This window comes from Oncorhynchus gorbuscha, linkage group LG23 (genome assembly GCF_021184085.1).
Source record: "Oncorhynchus gorbuscha isolate QuinsamMale2020 ecotype Even-year linkage group LG23, OgorEven_v1.0, whole genome shotgun sequence".
Classification (NCBI taxonomy): domain Eukaryota; kingdom Metazoa; phylum Chordata; class Actinopteri; order Salmoniformes; family Salmonidae; genus Oncorhynchus; species Oncorhynchus gorbuscha.
Window position 1 is genome coordinate 38,760,925 of NC_060195.1, and position 23,201 is coordinate 38,784,125.

At 42.1% G+C, this 23,201-nt stretch overlaps 1 protein-coding gene across 2 annotated transcripts in view; it reads right to left on the bottom strand.

The window, feature by feature from the left end:
- Positions 1 to 10,345: 10,345 nt before the first annotated feature.
- LOC124011276 (polycomb group RING finger protein 3) overlaps positions 10,346 to 23,201 on the bottom strand; it is a 42,187-nt gene continuing 29,331 nt past the window's right edge. The window contains exons 8-10 of one of the 2 annotated variants that reach the window (XM_046324482.1): positions 14,147 to 14,284; positions 12,248 to 12,328; positions 10,346 to 11,577 (exon numbers count right to left, since the gene is read on the bottom strand). In XM_046324482.1, coding sequence (XP_046180438.1) covers positions 11,530 to 11,577; positions 12,248 to 12,328; positions 14,147 to 14,284 — 267 coding nt within the window. In that variant the 3' untranslated portion in view covers positions 10,346 to 11,529. Of the gene's footprint in view, positions 11,578 to 12,247; positions 12,329 to 12,899; positions 13,216 to 14,146; positions 14,285 to 23,201 lie in introns of those variants that run through there. The other variant, XM_046324483.1, reaches the window with a different exon arrangement.

Below are 23,201 nucleotides of genomic sequence, written 5' to 3' on the forward strand. Positions count from 1 at the left end.
TTGACTCAGATCAGCTAATCAGCCGTACTAGTGATTTTCCGAGAGGGGAGTTTTCTCCTCTATCCATCTTGTGTTGATAGTCAGAGTTTGAACCACTTTACACGCGCAGCTGCAGCCTAACTATGTTCTGGTCTAATCTGGGAGGTGTTTTTATTTTCTTCACCTCGTGTTCAAGTTCAAAGTTCCAACCATTTTAAACGTGTAGCTACGCTCCATGTTTTTCTGGTCCTAAAATCACATTCCTATCTTAACAAAAAATAATTTAATAATTTTACAAATTTCATATACAATGGTAAGGATGGAAACTTGACAGATATAGGGGATATACTTTCCAAGTTACAGTATTTCCTTTATAACCTTTTTAATGACATCACAAAATAAAAACCAATATGACATTAGATTTCTATAGATCATCTACGACCATTCCCCACATTCTTATGATAGCAGTATTGTTCCAGTATTCACTTTTTGATCATGTTAGAGTTTCAGTGGGAAAAGGCTGTTAATAACAAAGACATTCCTTTGGTTCATACTGGAGGGCAAAAGAGTCCACTTCTCCTGTAATTTACAAGAGGGCTTGAACTGTCAGCCCCCCCCAGCAGCTCCCTCCTCCCCTCTTCTGTGGGTGAGAGGAGGTCTGATTACTGTCATCCATTGCCAAGCTGATCTGACCAATTGGAGCCTCAAAGGACAGACATGACACAGGTGCACCAGTTTGTGTCAAGAACTGCAATGCTGCTGGGTTTTCAACCTCAACAGGTCCACCACCCAAAGGACATCCAGCCAACTTGACACAACTGTGGGAAGCACTGGAGTCAACATGGGCCAGCATCCCTGTGGAACACTTTCGACACCTTGTAGAGTTCATGCCCTGATGAATTGAAGCTGTTCTGAGGGAAATAGGTGGTATAAATATTAGGAAGGTGTCCTAATGTTTTGTACAATCAGTGTATATTATACATTGAGTCATACACAATACATTACATAACTTGTGCAGAAGGAGAGGAGGATAGGTTGATTGAGCAGGTTGCTTACGGCAACAAGTTACTGTTGGTGGTGAAAAACTGCATGATCCTATGCCAGATAACGAGTGGCCTACAGGGCAAACAGAGCTGTGAGAATATTAACTGCATACAGCTACTGCTGTTAGCGTTCTAACATGACAGCATCTCCTTCACATAATTATGGTGGAATGGATATTGATGTTGATGTTAAGATTTGTGTAAGATAATCGTATCCATTTGTTCAGTTCCGTTTAATTCAAGTCAAGTAGTCATCGAAAAACTAAAGAAAGGTTAACTTGCCAGTGGGGAAACACATAAGCCTTAGAATACAAATGCTTCCATTTGCAATGAAGCTTTGTTTATTTTCAATGGTTCATTAGATCCCAGCGGTTCCAGTAGGTGTAGATAAAATGGTCAGATGTGAAATGAGACAGGGTATGACAACGTTATTGGATCATTAACCAAGTCCTCATTGGTCTCACAAGGGGTCTGAGGATCTCATCTTGGTACCTAATGGCAGTCAGGCTACCTCTGGCGAGCACATGGAGGGCTGTGCGGCCCCCTAAAGAAATGCCACCCCACACCATGACTGACCCACCGCCAAACCGGTCATGCTGGAGGATGTTGCAGACAGCAGAATGTTCTCCACGGCATCTCCAGACTCTGTCACGTCTGTCTCATGTGCTCAGTGTGAACCTGCTTTCATCTGTAAAGAGCACAGGGCGCCAGTGGCGAATTTGCCAATCTTGGTGTTCTCTGGCAAATGCCAAACGTCCTGCACGGTGTTGGGCTGTAAGCACAACCCCCACCTGTGAACGTCGGGCCCTCATACCACCATCATGGAGTCTATTTCTGACCGTTTGAGCAGACATATGCACATTTGTGGCCTGCAGGAGGTCATTTTGCAGGGCACTGGCAGTGCTCCTCCTGCTCCTCCTTGCACAAAGGCAGAGGTAGCGGTCCTGCTGCTGGGTTGTTGCCCTCCTACGGCCTCCTCCACTCTCCTGATGTACTGGCCTGTCTCCTGGTAGCGCCTCCATGCTCTGGACACTACGCTGACAGACACAGCAAACTTTCTTGCCACAGCTCGCATTGATGTGCCATCCTGGATGAGCTGCACTACCTGAGCCACTTGTGTAGGTTGTAGACTCCGTCTCATGCTGCCACTAGAGTGAAAGCACCGCCAGCATTCAAAAGTGACCAAAACATCAGCCAGGAAGCATAGGAACTGAGAAGTGGTCTGTGGTCACCACCTGCAGAACCATTCCTGTATTAGGGGTGTCTTGCTAATTGCCTATAATTTCCACCTGTTGTCTATTCCATTTGCACAACAGCATGTGACATGTATTGTTCGTCGTAATATATACAGCACGAGTCAAAACTTTGGACACCTACTCATTCAGGGGTTTTTGAAGCATGGAGGAGGAGGTGTGATGGTGTGGGGGTGCTTTGCGGTCACACTGTCTGTGATTCAGTTAGAAGTCAAGGCCCACTTAACCAGCATGGCTACCACAGCATTCTGCAGCACTCAGCCATCCCATCTGGTTGCGCTTTGTGGGACTATCATTTGTTTTTCAACAGGACAATGACCGAACACACCTCTAGGCCGTGTAAGGCCTATTTGACCAAGGAGAGTGATAGAGTGCTGCATCAAATGACCTGGGATCCACAATTACCCAACCTCAACCCAATTGAGATGGTTTGGGATGAGTTGGACCGCAGAGTGAAGGAAAAGCAGTTAAGTGCTCAGCATATGTGGGAACTTCTTCAAGATTGTTGGAAAAGCATTCCAGGTGAAGCTGGTTGAGAGAATGCCAAGAGTGTGCAAAGCTGTCATCAAACCTTTGACTGGTACTGTATATATTTCATAATTCCATTATTTTACTTTTAGATTTGTGTGTATTGTGGTGAATTGTTGGATACTACTGCATTATTGGAGCTAGGAACACATTTCGCTACACCCACAATAACATCTGCTAAATATGTGTATGTGACCGATAACATTTGATTTGATTTGATGTTGCACAATCGAGGTTTGGAAAGCTGAGACTTACCCAGAAAGACATAGCTGTAATCATTTCTCCTGTTTTTCATAGTGTGGATGTCAACATCTATTTCCTTTGATATTTTACAAATTCCAATTCGTATAATAGGTTTAGAACTTGCTATTTGAATAATATGTTACGAATTCCAATCTGTTGTTGCTAACGTTGGCTAGGTTAGCTAGGTGGCTAATGCTAGCTAGGTTAGTTAGGTCAAGGGGTTAAGTTTAGGGCTATGGTTAGCAGGTAAGAGGTTAATGTTAGAGTTAGCTAACATGCTAAATCATTAAAAAGTAGTAGCAAAGTTGCTAATTATCTAAAATGCTAAAGTTGCCTGTGATGTGATTCGAACGTGCAACCATTGGGTTGCTAGAAAATTGCGTTATACGCCCACATATCCTGACCAACCTCCACCCTATCGTCTCTGTCTTAAGTAACCCTCTGTCTTTAGTAACCACACCAAACGTAACATATCATACTAACTGGAGGGCTACAAATGTACATTTACTATGTTACATCTATTCTGAGCGACCACGCTGTGTGAGCAATCTCTTTGGGATCAGACAGAGCAAAGACACCAAGGCATTACAGCCACTTTTAAAGGCATTTATTGATGAAATACACACTTACGTTTTTGACAAAAAACATCCTTAATAATTGTGTGTAACAAATTCCAGCCCAGTTCTCTACCAAAAACTCCTTTCATGTGGCAATGGAAATAAATAATCATAATACAAAAAAGAGAACAAGGAAAAGGACACCTGAATAAGTGCCTGTGTTTAACCCAGAACTTTCTTTCTGAGGAAATTTGTGTAACAGAGACATAAAATAAACAAGAGCGACAAGACCAAAATAAAATCCAGCCATTTCATATCCGGGTGCATTAGTGTGATCTGAGATTCCTGGTCACCCTCAAGACCAGGAAGGCATTTTTGTGACCTGAGGAATTGACTGGAAAGCCAAAAAAATACATTAAATGGAATTTTTACTCTGAAACCTGGAACCATCTGAGAAAAGGATATTGCACATTTTCCTTGCAAATACAATTACCACATTGCCAGTTTTACATTAGTTTTAATTTTGCCAGACCTTGACCCAAAGAGGAGCACAGCTTGTGCTGTTGGTACACAGAGAGCATTGAGCAGACGCGATCACTTACAATACAAAAGAGGGAGCACAGTTATAAATTCATAATTTAGGCCATAAAATCGTATGTTTTAAACAAAACAAGAATAAAAAATAATGAACACGGGGACGGATATCAAATCTCTGTATGTTTTTCAAAAACAAAAAAGCTACTGCAGGATTCATAACTTTACAGTATAATAAATAATAATAATACAAAATTCGGACAGATTATATCGATGACCAGTGCCACTGTGAAGGTTAGTTACTGTGGATTTATTTCCCTTCATTTTGAAGGAAAATATGACTGTAACATTTATCAGGCTAATGAACTCACTGTGACATCCAGACCACATCTCTTTCCTCATTCCCAGAGTCGGGTCAAAGTTGCAGATGATAGTTAAACACCTTTGAAATAGACAATTGAAATGGAAATATCATGTTGAAATGAAAGCCAACTCCAGACAGTTGCCCCTCAATTGGATGATGATTCACTGCATGGCACCGTCAAGAGCCAAGCTGCCTTTTCTGAGTGGGTGCAGTGGTGCAGTGCTGCCCTGGCCAGACAATCCGTATTTGTGGAGCGTGTTTCATCCAGACTAGCCGCCTGAGTGACCCCGGTCAGACGTCGGGGTCGCCTGGGTGATTACAGAGCTTTACAGGAGAGCTCAGGGGGCCAGAGTGAAAAAGAGCCATCACACTCTCAGAGTGGAGACTGTTATTACAGGAACATAAACACTGGGCCATTTTGAGACCACCTGGAATACTTTGGTGTCTATCCAGGGCATCCATTCAAAAATGACTGCCGCTGTTTCACTAAACTATTATTAAGACTTAATTGCTCTTTATAAAAGTAGGTTAAAAGCCTCCACAGGTACCATGGCTTATTCTGGTCTTCATAAGTAGCATTATGACATTGAAATGAGCTGGTAGTCAAGTTCAGGCAATCAGACTATCAGTTATGTACAGCTCGCCCCAACCGCGGTGTGGATAATTCGGAGATAACGAGAGGATAAGAGTCTAGAAAATGAGAAATGAGGAGTTTATGAGTTGAGGCCTTGACATGTCACAGTCTCCACACTGGCAACGGTTCAGTCTGGATACGAACCCCGCTCTGCAGTGAGCAGAATAGGGAAGCATGTAAAGCCTCTTAGCCCAGCTGTCAAGTGTAGCGACACTGATGTCTCAACGTAGGGCTGATAAAAGTGTGAAGATCGATCCGATCCAGTGCTCTGGAGGTGGAACCTGCCCCCGCGTTACTCCACACACCTCCCAGGCATGACTCCTGGGGTATGAGTTATCTTTGGAAACATTCTAACAACAATACCTGTGCCGGCACTATGCACCCGGCGAATGTCCAACTGCTAGAAGTCGTGAAAGTGTAGTGATAAAGAAGAGCTTTCTGTACCAATTCCATAGAGCAGAAGGGACAACTACAGCTAAAACAGGGATCCCCAAGCATTTCACTGAGGTTACTGTGAGTCGCATGAAAATAACTCCAAATAAATACTCTTTCCCTCTGAAGAAGAATCATTCAGGTATATAGCTACCTCAGCTTCTCAGCTTTTTGTGTGTTTTCAAATAACAGCAACTTCTTCACGGTCCAAAACGTTATTTACCGTTCTCTCTATTCTGTTTTTCCAGAGCAAGCCCGGACCGCGGGGAAAAGCAAACAAACAAATCAACAAGAAGAAAACTGCACCTTTTTCATCTGCACAGAGAGAAAGTGAGACAGACACGACAAGACATCACACCCCTGGACTCCAGCGTGTAGGCACTAGGGCACGTCGTCACGAAGCCCGATTAGTGAGTGACTGAAGTACTACAGGCCGCGGAATCCACAGCACCCATTTTAACTCTTTGAGGCGGATTTACAAGACCATGGTGCTTGCCTACGGAGCTGTGAGGGGAACGGCACCTCAGTACCTCCAGGCTCTGATCAGGCCCTACACCCAAATAAGGGCACTACGTTCATCCACCTCTGGCCTGCTCGCCTCCCTACCACTGAGGAAGTACAGTTCCCGCTCAGCCCAGTCAAAACTGTTCGCTGCTCTGGCTCCCCAATGGTGGAACAAACTCCCTCACGACGCCAGGACAGCGGAGTCAATCACCACCTTCCGGAGACACCTGAAACCCCACCTCTTTAAGGAATACCTAGGATAGGATAAAGTAATCCTTCTCACCCCCCCCCCCCTTAAAATATTTAGATGCACTATTGTAAAGTGGCTGTTCCACTGGATGTCATAAGGTGAATGCACCAATTTGTAAGTCGCTCTGGATAAGAGCGTCTGCTAAATGACTTAAATGTAAATGTAAATGTAATGTAAATGGATTTGAACCAGATTGAGTTAGAGAAAAGATGTTAGCACCGTACTCAGCTCCAAGAAGAGAGAAAAGAAGAGAAGGCACCAGCCTTCACAGTGGCAAAGGCCCCAAAACAAAGCCCCCCCCATTATGTTCCAGAGATCACATCACAGGGTTACTGAACAGCACTCGCATACATATAAAACAAGTAGAGAAAATAATATCCGAATCATATAAACAAATAAAAAAACATGTAACATGCCTTCGTTCCAATTATACCAGTTCTTAAGAATACATAGGTTCTGCTGGGAAATAGTTACCTCATTGTTTACTCTGATAGCATTTTTGCAAAAAGTAATGATTACATGGCTAATATGCTGTTCAAACCAAGCTAATGTAAATATATGGGGCCTGTAACACAAAATGAATATGTCATTCACACAGGAGCCAAGCGGTCAATGTTGACAAAAATGCTTGCACATCTTTCAGCTCTTGGATGGGTAAGCTAAGGTCAAAGGCAGAAGGTACTGATAAAAACAACAGGAAATGAGCCAGGCAGGCTTTACACATATTGTGTTGCCATATGCATAAAAAAAATATTTTGCACTGTAAGACATCTCAACAAATATGGTCGAAGTATGGATTTTTTTTTTTTTAAAGTATTTATATCAATAGCATTTATGCATTTACTGATGGGGTGACCGTTAACCAAATAAAAATGAGTTTTGGTTAAGCTGGTTTGGTAGAGACAGGTATGAAAGTATTTTTTAAATATAATATGCACCTATAAGACCTTATTTGGACTGTGTGTGAACAAGATCGACAGCTTTCCTTGCATAAATACAAGGAGGGGAATCAACAATTATTGACAGTAATATTGACAGCGCAGTGAGGTAATGCTATGTGAGGTCTGAAAAGTTCATTTATGGTCCAGTTCAAGGAAAGCATATTTCAGTTGCACTGAAGAAAAGGGTGGCCTTGACTATGAATTAAGACTGTTCTGTCCTTCCGTGCCCTGGATCCCGTAATACACAGTTGAGCCATTAATCTCTGAAGTACTTTCTCCCCAACCTCTCATTAGACACGCTCAAATTAGCACCAAAATTAGAGCCACCTCAAAAAGGTACAAAAGTAATCTGATTTTGATACTATCATATCAAAAAATGCATTTTATTTCATATGCTCAAAGGAGCATGTTCATCTTTCACGTCTGAGTGTGCTTCTTCCACATAATGAAAAAACTTCAAGCTCTTGTCAATTTAATAACGTCTCAAATGTAACTGTTTCATATTTGACTCTCTGTTCCAAACAGCTTTATATCTCAGGTCCCATACTGCTGTGAAATAGATGAAATCTCATTGACTTTCATATAGCTGACCACACGGAAATACAAGATCAAGTCAAGGGGGGTTTTCAAGCCTTTGGCACTAAAGGTCACGATGACATAGGGATAGAAGAAGTGGTGGGATGCTGCGCTGTACCTAAAGGTAACCCAGAGGAATACATTCTACTAAGTACTGGGATGCTAATGCCATCAGCTGCTGGGTGCTCGGCCATCTCATATGCATGTGGCTGCACTTCCTCATCTCTCGAAACAATATGCAGGGCTAGGGAGCTGTGAAGTGCGGTCGAATAAACACGAGGACGGATTTATTGTGGTATGAATACCTAAAGAGAATAAATCAATACAAGTGCCTCCTGTCGATAGCAAGAGTAACAGTAGCTGCATAATATTACCTTGCAGGCTTTTTGGACACAGATGTTTCGAACAATACTCCCAAGTTCTTGCTTGATTATACTGTTAAGACGAAACCAGGTTTATTTAATGGTCAATCGTATTTGATGGCAATACAATTGAGATGTAGTAATCACTGGAATAGTTTAAAAGCGGGCTGCTTTCATAGACTGTCTCTAATTCATATCTTGTGCATGTAGCAATGCAACGTAATTTCAGACTATTTTCTTTTTTACACGGCAGAAGATTTGATATATTTGTTTTGTTTCTCTCTCAGACAACTAAAAGATGCCTTTCTATATACTGATAAGGAGTCTGCTCTACATTAAAAACCCAATATTACATATACAAGTAGCCCAACAATATACAGTGCATTCGGAAAGTATTCAGACCCCTTGACTTTTCCACATTTTGTTATGTTACAACCTTATTCTAAATGGATTAAATAGTTTTTCCCCTCATCGATCTACACACAATACAACGCGGTGTACTACTCCCTTCACATAACAGAGCAAACTGGCTCTAACCATAATAGAAAGAGGAGTGGGAGGCCCCGGTGCACAACTGAGCAAGAGGACAAGTACATTAGTACACTATTTTGAGAAACAAATGCCTCACAAGTCCTCAACTGGCAAGTTCATTAAATAGTACCCGCAAAACACCAGTCTCAACATCAACAGGTAAGAGGTGACTCCGGGATGCTGGCCTTTAGGCAGAGATGCAAATAAAAAGCCATATCTCTGTCCAGTGTCTGTGTTCTTTGGTCCACCTTAATCTTTTATTTTTATTGGCCAGTCTGAGAAATGTACATTTTTTTGCAACTCTGCTTAGAAGGCCAGCATCCAAGAGTCGCCTCGTCACTGTTTGAGGTAGAGACTGGTATTTTGCGGGTACTATTTAATTGAGGACTTGTGAGTCGTCTATTTCTCAAACTAGACACTCTAATGTACTTGTCCTCTTGCTCAGTTGTGCACCGGGGCCTCCCACTCCTCCTTCTATCCTGGTTAGAGACAGATTGCGCTATTCTGTGAAAAGAGTAGGACACAGCGTTGTACAAGATCTTCAGTTTCTTGGCAATTTCTCGCATGGAATAGCCTTCATTTCTCAGAACAAGAATAGGCAGACAAGTTTCAGAAGAAACTATAATCAGAACGACAGTTTTCAGCTGTGCTAACATAATTGCAAAAGGGTTTTCGAATGATCAATTAGACTTTTAAAATTATAAACTTGGATTAACTAACACAACGTGCCATTGGAACACAGGAGTGATGGTTGCTGATAATGGGCCTCTGTACGCCTATGTAAATATTCCATTAAAAAAATATGTTGTTTCCGGCTACAATAGTATTTTACAACATTACAACATTAACAATGTGTACACTGTATTTCTGATCAATTTGATGTTATTTTAATGGACAAAAAAATGTGCTTTTATTTCAAAAACAAGGACATTTCTAAGTGACCCCAAACTTTTGAACATTAGTGTAAGTATTCACACCCTTTACTCAGCACTCTGTTAAAGCACCTTTGCAAGTGATAAGGTGAATGCACCAATTTGTAAGTCGCTCTGGATTAGAGCGTCTGCTAAATGACTTAAATGTAAATTACATCCTTGAGTTTTCTTGGTATGACGCTACAAGCTTGAAACACCTGTATTTGGGGCGTTTCTCCCATTCTTCTCTGCAGAGCCTCCCAAGATCTGCCAGATTGGATGGGGAGCGTCGCTGCACAGCTATTTTCAGGTCGCTCCAGAGATGTTTGATCAGGTTCAAGTTCGGGCTCTGGCTGGGCCACTAAAGGACATTCAGAGACTTGTTTCGAAGCCACTCCTGCATTGTCTTAGGTCCGCTGTCCTGTTAGAAGCGGAACCTTCGCCCCAGTCTGAGGTCCTAAGCGCTCTGGAGCAGGTTTTCATCAAGGATCTCTCTGTACTTTACTCTGTTCATCTTTCCCTCGATCCTGACTAGTCTCCCAGCCCCTCCCGCCTAAAACATCCCCACAGCATTATGATGCCACCACCATGCTTCACTGTAGGGATGGTGCCAGATTTTCTCCAGATGTGATGCTTGGCATTCAGACCAAAGAGTTCAATCTGACATGTCCCTTTTACTGAGGAGTGGCTTCCGTCTAGCCACACTACCATAAAGGTCTGATTGGTGGAGTGCTTCAGAGATGGTTGTCCTTCTTTCAGGTTCTCCCATCTCCACAGAGGGACTCGGGTTCTTGGTCACCTCCCTGACCAAGGCCCCTCTCCCCCGATTGCGATGTTTGGCCAGGTGGCCCACACTAGGAAGAGTCTTGGTGGTTCAAAACTTCTTCCATTTAAGAATGATGGAGGCCACTGTGTTCTTGGGGACCTTCAATGCTGCATAATTTTGTACCATTCCTCAGATCTGGGCCTCGACACAATCCTGTCTCAATTTCGAACCTCATAGCAAGTCTGAATACTTATGTAAATAATGTATTTCAGTTTTTTTTTTATAATACATTTGCAAAAATATCTAAAAACCTGTTTGGGGTATTGTGTGTAGATTTATGTCGACTAACATAGCAAAATGTGGAAAAAGTCAAAGGGTCTGAATACTTTCCGTATGCACCGTACTGAAGCACTTCTGTGAACCTTTCCTAACAATCTTAAGTATCTTTCCTACTCCTTTCAATCTCTCTCATAATGACATTTTATGTACAATATTGGTATATAGAACATAAATTAGTACACACATTTTCCCCCTATTCACAATCAACCTTCAGCAAACCCGAAGCAATTTTGAAGTAAAATAAAAAAATAAATCAGAGAACAATACAACAATGCAATAAACAGCTTTGAAACAATGTCTTATTATATAAATGTATATACTTTCTTTGCTCCCAAGACTCGTTTGAGTGTAACCTGAAAAATAAAATGAACTGTTAAAAATCCTCGTCATCGCCTTTTTATCAGTCAATGAGGGTCGGAGGAGTGAAGTCTGTCGGAAAAAAATAAAAAAAATATGGGCACACGATTCCCCGACATCTTGTTCATGTGTAAACAGAGCACCAGTAGTGTCTTGGTTCCATGTCTCATCTGTACAAAAGTATAAATATATGCTTTTTTCTCTCAAATCTTTCACATATCTAGGATGTATAGCGGACAAAAAAAAGGTTGTTTTTTTGATCTAAACCCGCCAGTGGTGCAGTATCTGTGCTGGGGTTTGTTGTTTGCTGGCTTGTGTGGACTTCTGATCTGGTGTGTTTGCTTGGTGTTGGGATTGATCGTCTCTGCATAAATAGTACGTTGCACAGTTCTGGGCCACTGGGCCAAAACAACCGTTCTGTCCGACTACAGCAAATCCATTTTGGGTCTGTAATGCAGCAGGAGGGGGGATTTCTGGAATGCAAACAAAACAAATGACAAATAAAGACTAACTGACTGAAAACAATACAGCTGGAAAGATGTCCTTCTCAACACAGACAGAGATAGAGAGGCTACTACTTTGATTATATCCTTATCTTAGCCCCTAGAATAAAACAATACAGCTGGAAAGATGTCCTTCTCAACACAGACAGAGATAGAGAGGCTACTACTTTGATTATATCCTTATCTTAGCCCCTAGAATAAAACAATACAGCTGGAAAGATGTCCTTCTCAACACAGACAGAGATAGAGAGGCTACTACTTTGATTATATCCTTATCATAGCCCCTAGAATAAAACAATACAGCTGGAAAAATGTCCTTCTCAACACAGACAGAGATAGAGAGGCTACTACTTTGATATCCTTATCATAGCCCCTGGTATAAAACATTGGGGTTTAAAATGACAAGCTCTGATCGTAACATTCACTTCCATTCATCTCTGGGTTTTGTGTCACCATAGCACATCGTGAGAGAAAAGGTCTCTAAATAGTTCTGGAGAGCAAGCTGTCCTCTCCACCGAGACGTGTGTGTGTGTGCACAGCTTATCAGCATGCAACTCTGTGGATGATCTATGCAGAAAACAACCGGAAAAGCAATCATTTAGTAGACTTATTCTACCCCATACTCTTTTATAAGTATTACCTTAAATCTCCATCTTGTCACGACAACAAATTTCAAAGTGTGGTCCTTTCCCAAGATTTCCTCATTGCATAAAATGTCCAGCTGTGAATGGGAGATATAAGAATGATGCATTTATTAACAATTCACTGGAAGGGAAATCCGCTGCACTGCATATAGAGAATAAATACCTTTAACCTTAGGAGTGTGTAATGCGTGTGCTGTAACCCCCACACGGTCAGAAACAGGCACTGCTTTGATTATATGTTCTATATTGTCCTTCTGATTCAGACTTGAGGTCTCTCTGTGCTGTCAAAATATCTACATTTCTTTGAGAGGAAACAAAGACGGAAAAGTACATTTGCCGGTGGGCCCTTAGCACCTTGCGCATGGGGGTCTTTTGGAAAAGCACAAAAGCCTTCATTGTAGCCAATAGAATCAAAGACTTCCTTGCCAATCCACTCCTCCTCCGTGGATTAAACATTGATATTCTGTGAGGCGGCTGCCCGCATCTGCATTCGGCCAATCAATACTCTCCCCAACACAGACACTGAGGGGCTGAGGGGGAAAGGGGAGAGAGGAGGAGAGGAAGCCAGTGTGAAGCAGCACTGCCACAGCAGCACCTACTGGTAGCTGGCTCTTCCTTCTAACTGAGAGTCATTGTTTTTGCCTTGATGTTATTTTATCTTGGTAACAGAGTAAAACCGTTTTGCCACAGCAAGAGTTACAGCATCAATAGACAGCATGTATTAGAGTATTTATTCCATTGTTGATAATGTCATTAATAACATAACATATTCCCTCTCCCCATGCGTACATGTGTTTGGGCGCTGAGGGACATGGCAACGAGTTTGAAAACAAATGAAACATTATGAAACACATGGTGTGGGTGACGCAACGCATTCAGCTCATGTGGTCGAATACTCTTCTCCGTGGCTTAGTGAGGTACAGTGATTCAATAAATACTGTTCTCCATGGCCTGGTGAGGTCTGCTGAAATATCAAGATGGATGCTCCAATTATCCTATAGATATAAATATAACCCATGGGAAAGCGCCGCGCTGTGCTTTGACACAGCAGGGACTGTTGACGTACACCTCTATGTTTAGTGTTGAAAATAGATTTTGAATGAAGAACAGCTCTTGATATTCAATAGACAACAACAGAGCAGCTGACAGCTGTATTGCGTCACGGACGTTGGTGACGGAAACATACGCTTTGAAGACATCACACGCACGCACATCACGCACGCACACACGCACGCACACACACACGCACGCACACGCACGCACGCACACACACACACGCACACACACACACGCATGCTCGCGCACGCACGCACACACGCACGCACACACACACGCACACACACACACACGCGCACGCACGCACGCACGCACACGCACGCACGCACGCACGCACGCACGCACGCACGCACGCACACACACACACACACACACACACACACACACACACACACGCATGCGCGCGCACACACGCACACGCACGCACGCACACACACACACACACATCTTCAAGACAGACAGATACGAGATAAAAGGCTAATTGAACACCGGCTTAAAAGTTACATCACATCTCCCGCATACAGTTGTGACAGGCGACTCACAATGACAAGACAGAAAGCAAATTATATTACAAGGGCATATTTTACCCAGAACATAAGGTGAATGGCAAAAGCTTTGTGAAGAATAATGGCAGCGGAGGAAGAGGATTGGATAGAACGCCTTGTTAAAAGGGATCGTCTTTCAGTTTAAAGTGCATGGGAAGGGCTTAAAGAGACGGCTAGTCAAAACTACATCTTGGGGCCTCCTTAAAAAGAGGTCCTTCGTCACTAGACAAGCTCAAATTCGCATTACTGCAGGAAAATCCCCCCCCCCCTTGCCTTAAAGTGGGTTAGCCATACCTCATTGAACGATGTCAGGTTAAGCTTTTTGGCGATGAATTTCTTGAGGTGAAGGACCGTGGCTTGCGCCGAGCAGCGGATCCACTTGCGCTTCAGGCCACGGAGCTTGCTGCTGTTGCACTCCAAACAGATGCTGACCTGCAGGAGGGAAGACAAATGAACACGCATTTAAAAAAATGACTGAGGTGGCACTTGAATTTTCCTTCCAGGCTTCTCAGTATTCTGCAAATACTGTACATGAAAGTGATATCAACCACTACGTTGAAAATACCATTCATTTACATTTACATTTAAGTCATTTAGCAGACGCTCTTATCCAGAGAGACTTGAGACTTGCTGTCTTCCATGGTGACTGTGTGCCATGGCATTGTCTGAAGAAGCCAGGAGATGGAGAGAGGCACACTTTTGAAGCATGGCAAGCGAAGACCGTACCGCAGGTGGCTTGGCAAGTCTGTGCCTGAAGGAGTCACGTTGTATTACCAGCATCAGGCCTCTCCCTCTGACTGGCGCAGAGAAAGACAAAGTGCCCTGGTAAAGTGGCTTTATACTGCCATTTTCAGGTGATTTCTGGAGACCCAGGGATGCATTAATAGAAACAGATGGCATTAGCAACCCCTGTCTTTCTCCCTAAAACATCAACAGAGCCAGTAAAAACACAGGTCTCCAGAGTTATGCTCAAATGTGGAAAATCATCCGCGAATAAATACTCAGCGGCAATGGAACCTATCGAAAGCAAAGACTGCTGTAAAGTGTAAAGACCGCTGTAAAGTGTAAAGACTGCTGTAAAGTGTAAATGGTTGGTTTTCAATGAAACAAACAATGAGGGGAACAATATGATGCAAACAAAAGCTTTCCATTGAGAGAGTTAGGCACTGAGAGTTAATGGTAGTTCGGCAGCAGTCTTCGGGGCCGTTACATTAGTGGAACCATTAGGGAACTGCCGCGCTGGTATGACTCGGAGCAAATTCACAGATATGACTAATGCAATAGCGTAAGGCATCGAGTAAATGAAGGTTTTTGGAGCACCACCCTGTTTCACTCTTTTTGAGCTTTGTAGCGAATAGCAGGTATCGATTACTTAAGAACAAAAAATGGCTTGATATATTCAATGGCTTAGGGAGATTATTAAATATGTTACATTTATATTCCAGTGAAACAGTTACAGTCGAAGTTGGAAGTGTACACACACCTTAGCCAAATACATTTAAATTCAATTCCTGGCATTTAATCCTAGTAAAAATTCCCTGTCTTAGGTCAGTTAGGATCATCACTTTATTTTAAGAATGTGAAATGTCAGAATAATAGTAGAGAGAATAATTTTATTTCAGCTTTTATTTCTTTCATCACATTCCTAGTGGGTCAGTTTACATACACTCAATTAGTATTTGGTAGCATTGCCTTTAAATTGTTTGACTTGGGTCAAACGTTTGGGGTAGCCTTCCACAAGCTTCCCACAATAAGTTGGGTGAATTTTGGCCCATTCCTCCTGACAGAGCTGGTGTAACTGAGTCAGCTTTTTTCAGTTCTGCCCACAAATGCTCTATGGGATTGAGGTCATGGCTTTGTGATGGCCACTCCAATACCTTGACTTTGTTGTCCTTAAGCCATTTTGCCACAACGTTTGAAGTATGCTTGGGGTCATTGTCCATTTGGAAGACCCATTTGCGACTAAGCTTTAACTTCCTGACTGATGTCTTGAGATGTTGCTTCAATATATCCACGTAATTTTCCTACCTCATGATGCCATTTATTTTGTGAAGTGCACCAGGCCCTCCTGCAGCAAAGCACCCCCACAACATGATGCCGCCACCCCCATGCTTCACAGTTGGGATGGTGTTATTCAGCTTGCAAGCCTCCCCCTTCTTCCTCCAAACATAACAATGGTCATTATGGCCAAACAGTTCTATTTTTGTTTCATCAGACCAGAAGACACTTCTCCAAAAAATATGATCTTTGTCCACATGTGCAGTCTGGCTTTTTTATGGCGGTTTTGGAGCAGTGGCTTCTTCCTTGCTGAGAGGCCTTTCAGGTTATGTCGCTATAGGACTCGTTTTACTGTGGATATACATACCTTTGTACCTGTCTCCTCCAGCATCTTCACAAGGCCCTTTGCTGTTGTTCTGGGATTGATTTACACTTTTCGCATCAAAGTTTGTTCATCTCTAGGAGACAGAACGTGTCTCCTTCCTGAGTGGTTTGACGGCTGCGTGGTCACATGGTGTTTATACTTGCATACTATTGTTTGTACGGATGAACGTGGTACCTTCAGATGTTTGGAAATTGCTCCCAAGGATGAACCAGACTTTTCTGAGGTCTTGGCTGATTTCTTTTGATTTTCCCATGGTGTCAAGCAAAGAGGCACTGAGTTTGAAGGTAGGCCTTGAAATACATCCACAAGTACACCTCCAATAGACTCAAATTATGTCAATTAGCCTTGCAGAAGCTTCTAAAGCCATTAAATCCTTTTCTGGAATTTTCCAAGTTGTTTAAAGGCACAGTCAACTTAGTGTATGTAAACTTCTGACCCACTGGTATTGTGATACAGTGCATTATAAGTGAAATAATCTGTCTGTAAACAATTGTTGGAAAAATTACTTGTGGTATGCACAAAGTAGATGTCCTAACCGACTTGCAAAAACTATAGTTTGTTAACAAGAAATGTGTGCAGTTGTTGAAAAACAAGGTTTGATGATTCCAACCTAAGTGTATGTAAACTTCCGAATTCAACTGTGTGTCCATATTTAGCATCCCAAAATCACCATATAAGAACATGGAGTTATATGTTCTGATGTCATGTCTTTCTAAAAACCATTTTATCACATTATCAAGCAGTGTCCGTGTATCTTTTTTAATTGGGAGCTCATTTCACTTGAAAATAACTAACACCGAATACACTCATTCCATTGTCTGTATATCCTGGATGTGAAAATTCAAACCTTTGTGCCTCTGCCAACGTGAGCAGACGTTCATTACTCTGCTAAATGTTGCTTTCATGGTTCTTCCTCTCTTCAATTTCAGTGTTGTGCTGCTTTCATTAGGCTGCCTTGGCTTCCCTCCCCACCCCAAGGTCAACCTTTAGAAGGTCACCCAGCAGACATGGCGGAAGAAGTCCAAAAACCAGCCATGCATAGCCCTCTCCTGCTGTTATTACTATTACCAAATAGGGTTGAGTGGCTGTTCAAAATTCACGCTTATAAGCAGTGTTGGGGTTAACGCGTTACAGTAATCTATTACTTTTATGAATAATATAACAAGTTACTTGTGTTCAAATATTGTAGCATTATTACAGTTACTTTTTCAAGTAACGTTACTTTCAGAATCAAGTCTCTACTGGCATGTTATACCCTCGGTCTCTTTACCTCAACTTACAGTTGAAGTCAGAAGTTTACATACATACATCTTAGCCAAATACATTTAAACTCAGTTTTTCACAATTGCTGACAGTTAATCCTTGTAAAAATTCCCTGTATTAGGTCAGTTAGGATCACCACTTTATTTTAAGAATGACAAATGTAAGAATAATAGTAGAGGCAATTGCCTTTAAATTGTTTAACTTGGGTCAAACATTTTAGGTAGCCTTCCACAAGCTTCCCACAAAAATTTGGGTGACTTTTGTCCTATTCCTCCTGACAGAGCTGGTGTAACTGGGTCTGATTTGTAGGCTTCCTTGCTCACACATGCTTTTTCAGTTCTGCCCACACAATTTCTATAGGATTGAGGTCAGAACTGTGATGTCCAGGCCTCTGGTTTTGAGCCAAAGCTCTGTCGCAGCTGGCCGTGACTGGGAAGTCCATGGACACACACACAATTGGCCTAGCCTTGTTAGGGAGGGTTTGGCCTGTAGGGATATCCTTGTCTCATCGCGCACTAGCGACTCCTGTGGTGGTTCGGGCACAGTACGCGCTGACCAGGTCGCTAGGTGCACAGTGTTTTCTCTGACACATTGGTGCTTCTGGGTTGGATGCATGCTGTGTTAAGAGAGACCTTCGTCTCTCCTGAGCCTGTATGGGAGTTGTAGTGATGAGACAAGATAGTAACTACTAACCTACTGAAATAGGGGAAAACATTTTTTTTTAAAGAATACCTTGACATTGTTGTCCTTTTTGCCACAACTTTGGAAGTATGCTTGAGGTCATTGTCCATTTGGAAGACCCATTTGCGACCAAGCTTTAACTTCCTGACTGATGTCTTGAGATGTTGCTTCAATATATCCACATAATTTTCCTTCCTCGTGATGCCATTTATTTTGTGAAGTGCACCAGGCCCTCCTGCAGCAAAGCACCCCCACAACATGATGCATCACCCCCATGCTTCCTCCTCCTTTTCCCTCCTAAGATAACGATGGTCATTATGGCCAAACAATTCTATTTTTGTTTCATCAGCCCAGAGGACATTTCTCCCAAAAATATGATCTTTGTCCCCATGTGCAGTTGCAAACCATAGTCTGGCCTTTTTCTCCCCAATTTCGTAGTATCCAATTATTAGTTGTTACTATCTTGTCTCATCGCTACAACTCCCGTACGGGCTCGGGAGAGATGAAGGTCGAAAGTCATGTGTCCTCCGAAACACAACCCAACCAAGCCGCACTGCTTCTTAACACCGCGCACATCCAGCCCGGAAGCCAGCCACACCAATGTGTCAGAGGAAACACTGTGCACCTGGCGACCTTGGTTAGTGTGCACTGCACCCGACCCGCCACAGGAGTCGCTTGCGCGCGATGAGACAAGGATATCCCTACCGGCCAAACCCTCCCTAACCCGGACGACGCTAGGCCAATTGTGCGTCGCCCCACGGACCTCCCAGTCGCGGCCGTCTGCGACAGAGCCTGGGCGCGAATCCAGAGTCTCTGGTGGCACAGCTAGCGCTGCGATTTAGTGCCCTAGATCACTGTGCCACCTGAGAGGCCAGTCTGGCTTTTTTTGGAGCAGTGGCTTCTTCCTTGCTGAGTGGCCTTTCAGGTTATGTCGATATAGGACTTGTTTTACTGTGGATATAGATATACGTTTATACCTGTTTCCTCCAGTATCTTCACAAGGTACTTTGCTGTTGTTCTGGAATTGATTTGAACATCTTTTTTTTTCACACCAAAGTACACCTCTCCTTCCTGAGTGGTATGACGGCTGCGTGGTCCCATGGTGTTTATACTTGCATACTATTGTTTGTACAGATGACCGTGGTACCTTCAGGCATTTGGAAATTGCTCCCAGGGATGAACCAGACTTGTGCAGGTCTACAATTTATTTTCTGAGGTCAAGGCTGATTTCTTTTGATTTTCCCATGATATCAAGCAAAGAGGTACTGAGTTTGAAGGTAGGCCTTGAAATACATCCACAGGTACACAATGACAATGACATGGACACAAATGAGTTCAATTATCCTTGCAGAAGCTTCTAAAGCCATTATATCCTTTTCTGGAATTTTCCAAGTTGTTTAAAGGCACAGTCAACATAGTGTATGTAAACTTCTGACCCACTGAAATTAGGTCGAAAAACAATGTGTCACTTGTGTCATGCGCAAAGTAGATGTCCCAACCGACTTGCCAAAACTATGGTTTGTTAACAAGAAATTTGTGAAGTGGTTGAAAGACAAGTTCTAATGATTCCAACCTAAGTGTATGTAAACATCCGACTTTAACTGTATGTGCTCACCCTCCATTCACATTTCACTGTCTATCATAAATGACAGGCTTATTCTTCAAGTTTTACCAGTGAAATGTCCATGCAACATCATTCATGAAACATCACTCGAGATCTAAATGCATATTCTCATGAAACTGATTGATATCAAATGGTTGGCATGCAATTCACAAACTGTAGCCTACTTGTGCTTTGTTTCAATCTATTTTGCCTTGTGTCGTGTACTGTTCAGTTTTGGCTGCATGAGCAAAAAATCGGACCATTCGCACAATCATCTTACCATCTCATAATAAAATGTGCTGTTTTTGTTATTTACAGTAACGTTATACTATTTGGTTAGACTATGTAGAACCATATCATTATGTGATCTTGCAGACATTCAGCATTGATCTAACTTTATTAAACGAGCACCATTCTCCAATCATGTTCTGAAACACTGAATGGAGAAACGCTTGTAGCCTATATTGAAATGGAATTGTTCCGAAAAATGGTTGAAAGAAGAGACATACAGTGGGGCAAAAAAGTATTTAGTCAGCCACCAATTGTGCAAGTTCTCCCACTTAAAAATATGACAGAGGCCTGTAATTTTCATCATAGGTACACTTCAACTATGACAGACAAAATGAGAAGAAAAAAATCCAGAAAATCACATTGTAGGATTTTAATGAATTTATTTGCAAATTATGGTGGAAAATAAGTATTTGGTCAATAACAAAAGTTTATCTCAATACTTTGTTATATACTCTTTGATGGCAATGACAGAGGTCAAACGTTTTCTGTAAGTCTTCACAAGGTTTTCACACACTGTTGCTGGTATTTTGGCCCATTCCTGTTGCTGGGCAACACAGACTTTCAACTCCCTCCAAAGATTTTCTATGGGGTTGAGATCTGGAGACTGGCTAGGGCACTCCAGGACCTTGAAATGCTTCTTACGAAGCAACTCCTTCGTTGCCCGGGCGGTGTGTTTGGGATCATTGTCATGCTGAAAGACCCAGCCACGTTTCATCTTCAATGCCCTTGCTGATGGAAGGTTTTCACTCAAAATCTCACGATACATGGCCCCATTCATTCTTTCCTTTACACGGATCAGTCGTCCTGGTCCCTTTGCAGAAAAACTGCCCCAAAGCATGATGTTTCCACCCCCATGTTTCACAGTAGGTATGGTGTTCTTTGGATGCAACTCAGCATTCTATGTCCTCCAAACACGACGAGTTGAGTTTTTACCAAAAGGTTCTATTTTGGTTTCATCTGACCATATGACATTCTCCCAATCTTCTTCTGGATCATCCAAATGCTTAAGCAGGGGGACACGTCTGGCACTGCAGGATTTGAGTCCCTGGCGGCGTAGTGTGTTACTGATGGTAGGCTTTGTTACTTTGGTCCCAGCTCTCTGCAGGTCATTCACTAGGTCCCCCCGTGTGGTTCTGGGATTTTTGTTCACAGTTCTTGTGATCATTTTGACCCCACGGGGTGAGATCTTGCGTGGAGCCCCAGATCGAGGGAGATTATCAGTGGTCTTGTGTGTCTTCCATTTCCTAATAATTGCTCCCACAGTTGATTTCTTCAAACCACGCTGCTTACCTGTTGCAGATTCAGTCTTCCCAGCCTGGTGCAGGTCTACAATTTTGTTTCTGGTGTCCTTTGACAGCTCTTTGGTCTTGGCCATAGTGGAGTTTGGAGTGTGACTGTTTGAGGTTGTGGACAGGTGTATTTTATACTGATAACAAGTTCAAACAGGTGCCATTAATACAGGTAACGAGTGGAGGACAGAGCAGCCTCTTAAAGAAGAAGTTACAGGTCTGTGAGAGCCAGAAACCTTGCGTGTTTGTAGGTGACCAAATACTTATTTTCCACCATAATTTGCAAATAAATTCATAAAAAATCCTACAATGTGATTTTCTAGATTTTCTTTCTCATTTTGTCTGTCATAGTTGAAGTGTACCTATGATGAAAATGACAGGCATCTCTCATCTTTTTAAGTGGGAGAACTTGCACAATTAGTGGCTGGCTAAATACTTTTTTGCCCCACTGTATATGCACATTATAATAACCAAAATATCCATAAATAACGTTTTCAAGTGTTCTATAGTAATGTCCATAAAAACAATAGAAATGTCTGATAAATGTCATTCAAAACAGCAAGAAAAACGTCTCTCATCACAACAAAATTCCATCTTCATAAATCTAACACATCAAAGGAATATTGTCCATAAACATTTTGGCATCTTCACGAAACGAAATATACATTAAAGCCATGAAATACCGGCTATCAAGTCACAACAAGGCCGACTTCAAATGCTGACATCAAAACTCGTGTGGGTTAAATGACGGCGAATGCAAACTGTCAGACCGATCCTGCACATAATAACGCATTGAAATATAAAGCATCAAATCAAAGGGATTACTTATTAAGGACAAATAATGGCGAAAATTACAAAGTAAATCTACAAGTTTGCTTATCCGTACTGAATGGACGGCGTAAATAAATAACTAATATAACAAATAATATTTCATGTATTACTATTCCAAGTAACGAATCTTAACCTCTTCAACCTATGGGGGCGCTATGTCATTATTGGATTAAAAAAACGTGCCCGTTTCAAGCGCAATATTTTGTCACGAAAAGATGCTCGACTATGCATATAATTGGCAGCTTTGGAAAGAAAACACTCTGACATTTTCAAAACTGCAAAGATATTATCTGTGAGTGCCACAGAACTCATGCTACAGGTGAAACCAAGATGAAACCTCAAACAGGAAATGAGCAGAATTTTTGAGGCTCTGTTTCCCATTGTCTCCTTATATGGCTGTGAATGTGCCATGAATGAACCTAAGCTCTCTGCCGTTCATCCAAGATGTCTGCAGCATTGTGACGTATTTGTAGGCATATCATTGGAAGATTGACCATAAGAGACTACATTTACCAGGGGTCCGCCCGGTGTCCTGTGTCGAAATTATTGCGTAATCTCTAGGTCCATGCGCGTTCCATTTCTTCAGAAGAGAAAGTCAACTGCCACGATGGATTTATCGTCGATAGATATGTGAAAAACACCTTGAGGATTGATTCTAAACATCGGTTTGCCATGTTTCTGTCGATATTATGGAGTTAATTTGGAAAAAAGTTAGCGTTATAATGACTTAATTTTTGTTTTTTTTCTTACCCAAACGTGATGGAGAAAACGGAGCGATTTGTCAACACAAATAATATTTTTGTAAAAACTGAACATTTGCAATCTAACTGAGAGTCTCCTCATTGAAAACATCTGAAGTTCTTCAAAGGTAAATTATTTTATTTGAATGTTTTTCTGGTGTTTGTGAACATGTTGCTTGCTGAATGTCAGGCATAATCCTATGCTAGGCTATCAATAGTGTTAAACAAATGCTTGTTTTGCAATGGTTGAGAAGCATATTTTTGAAAA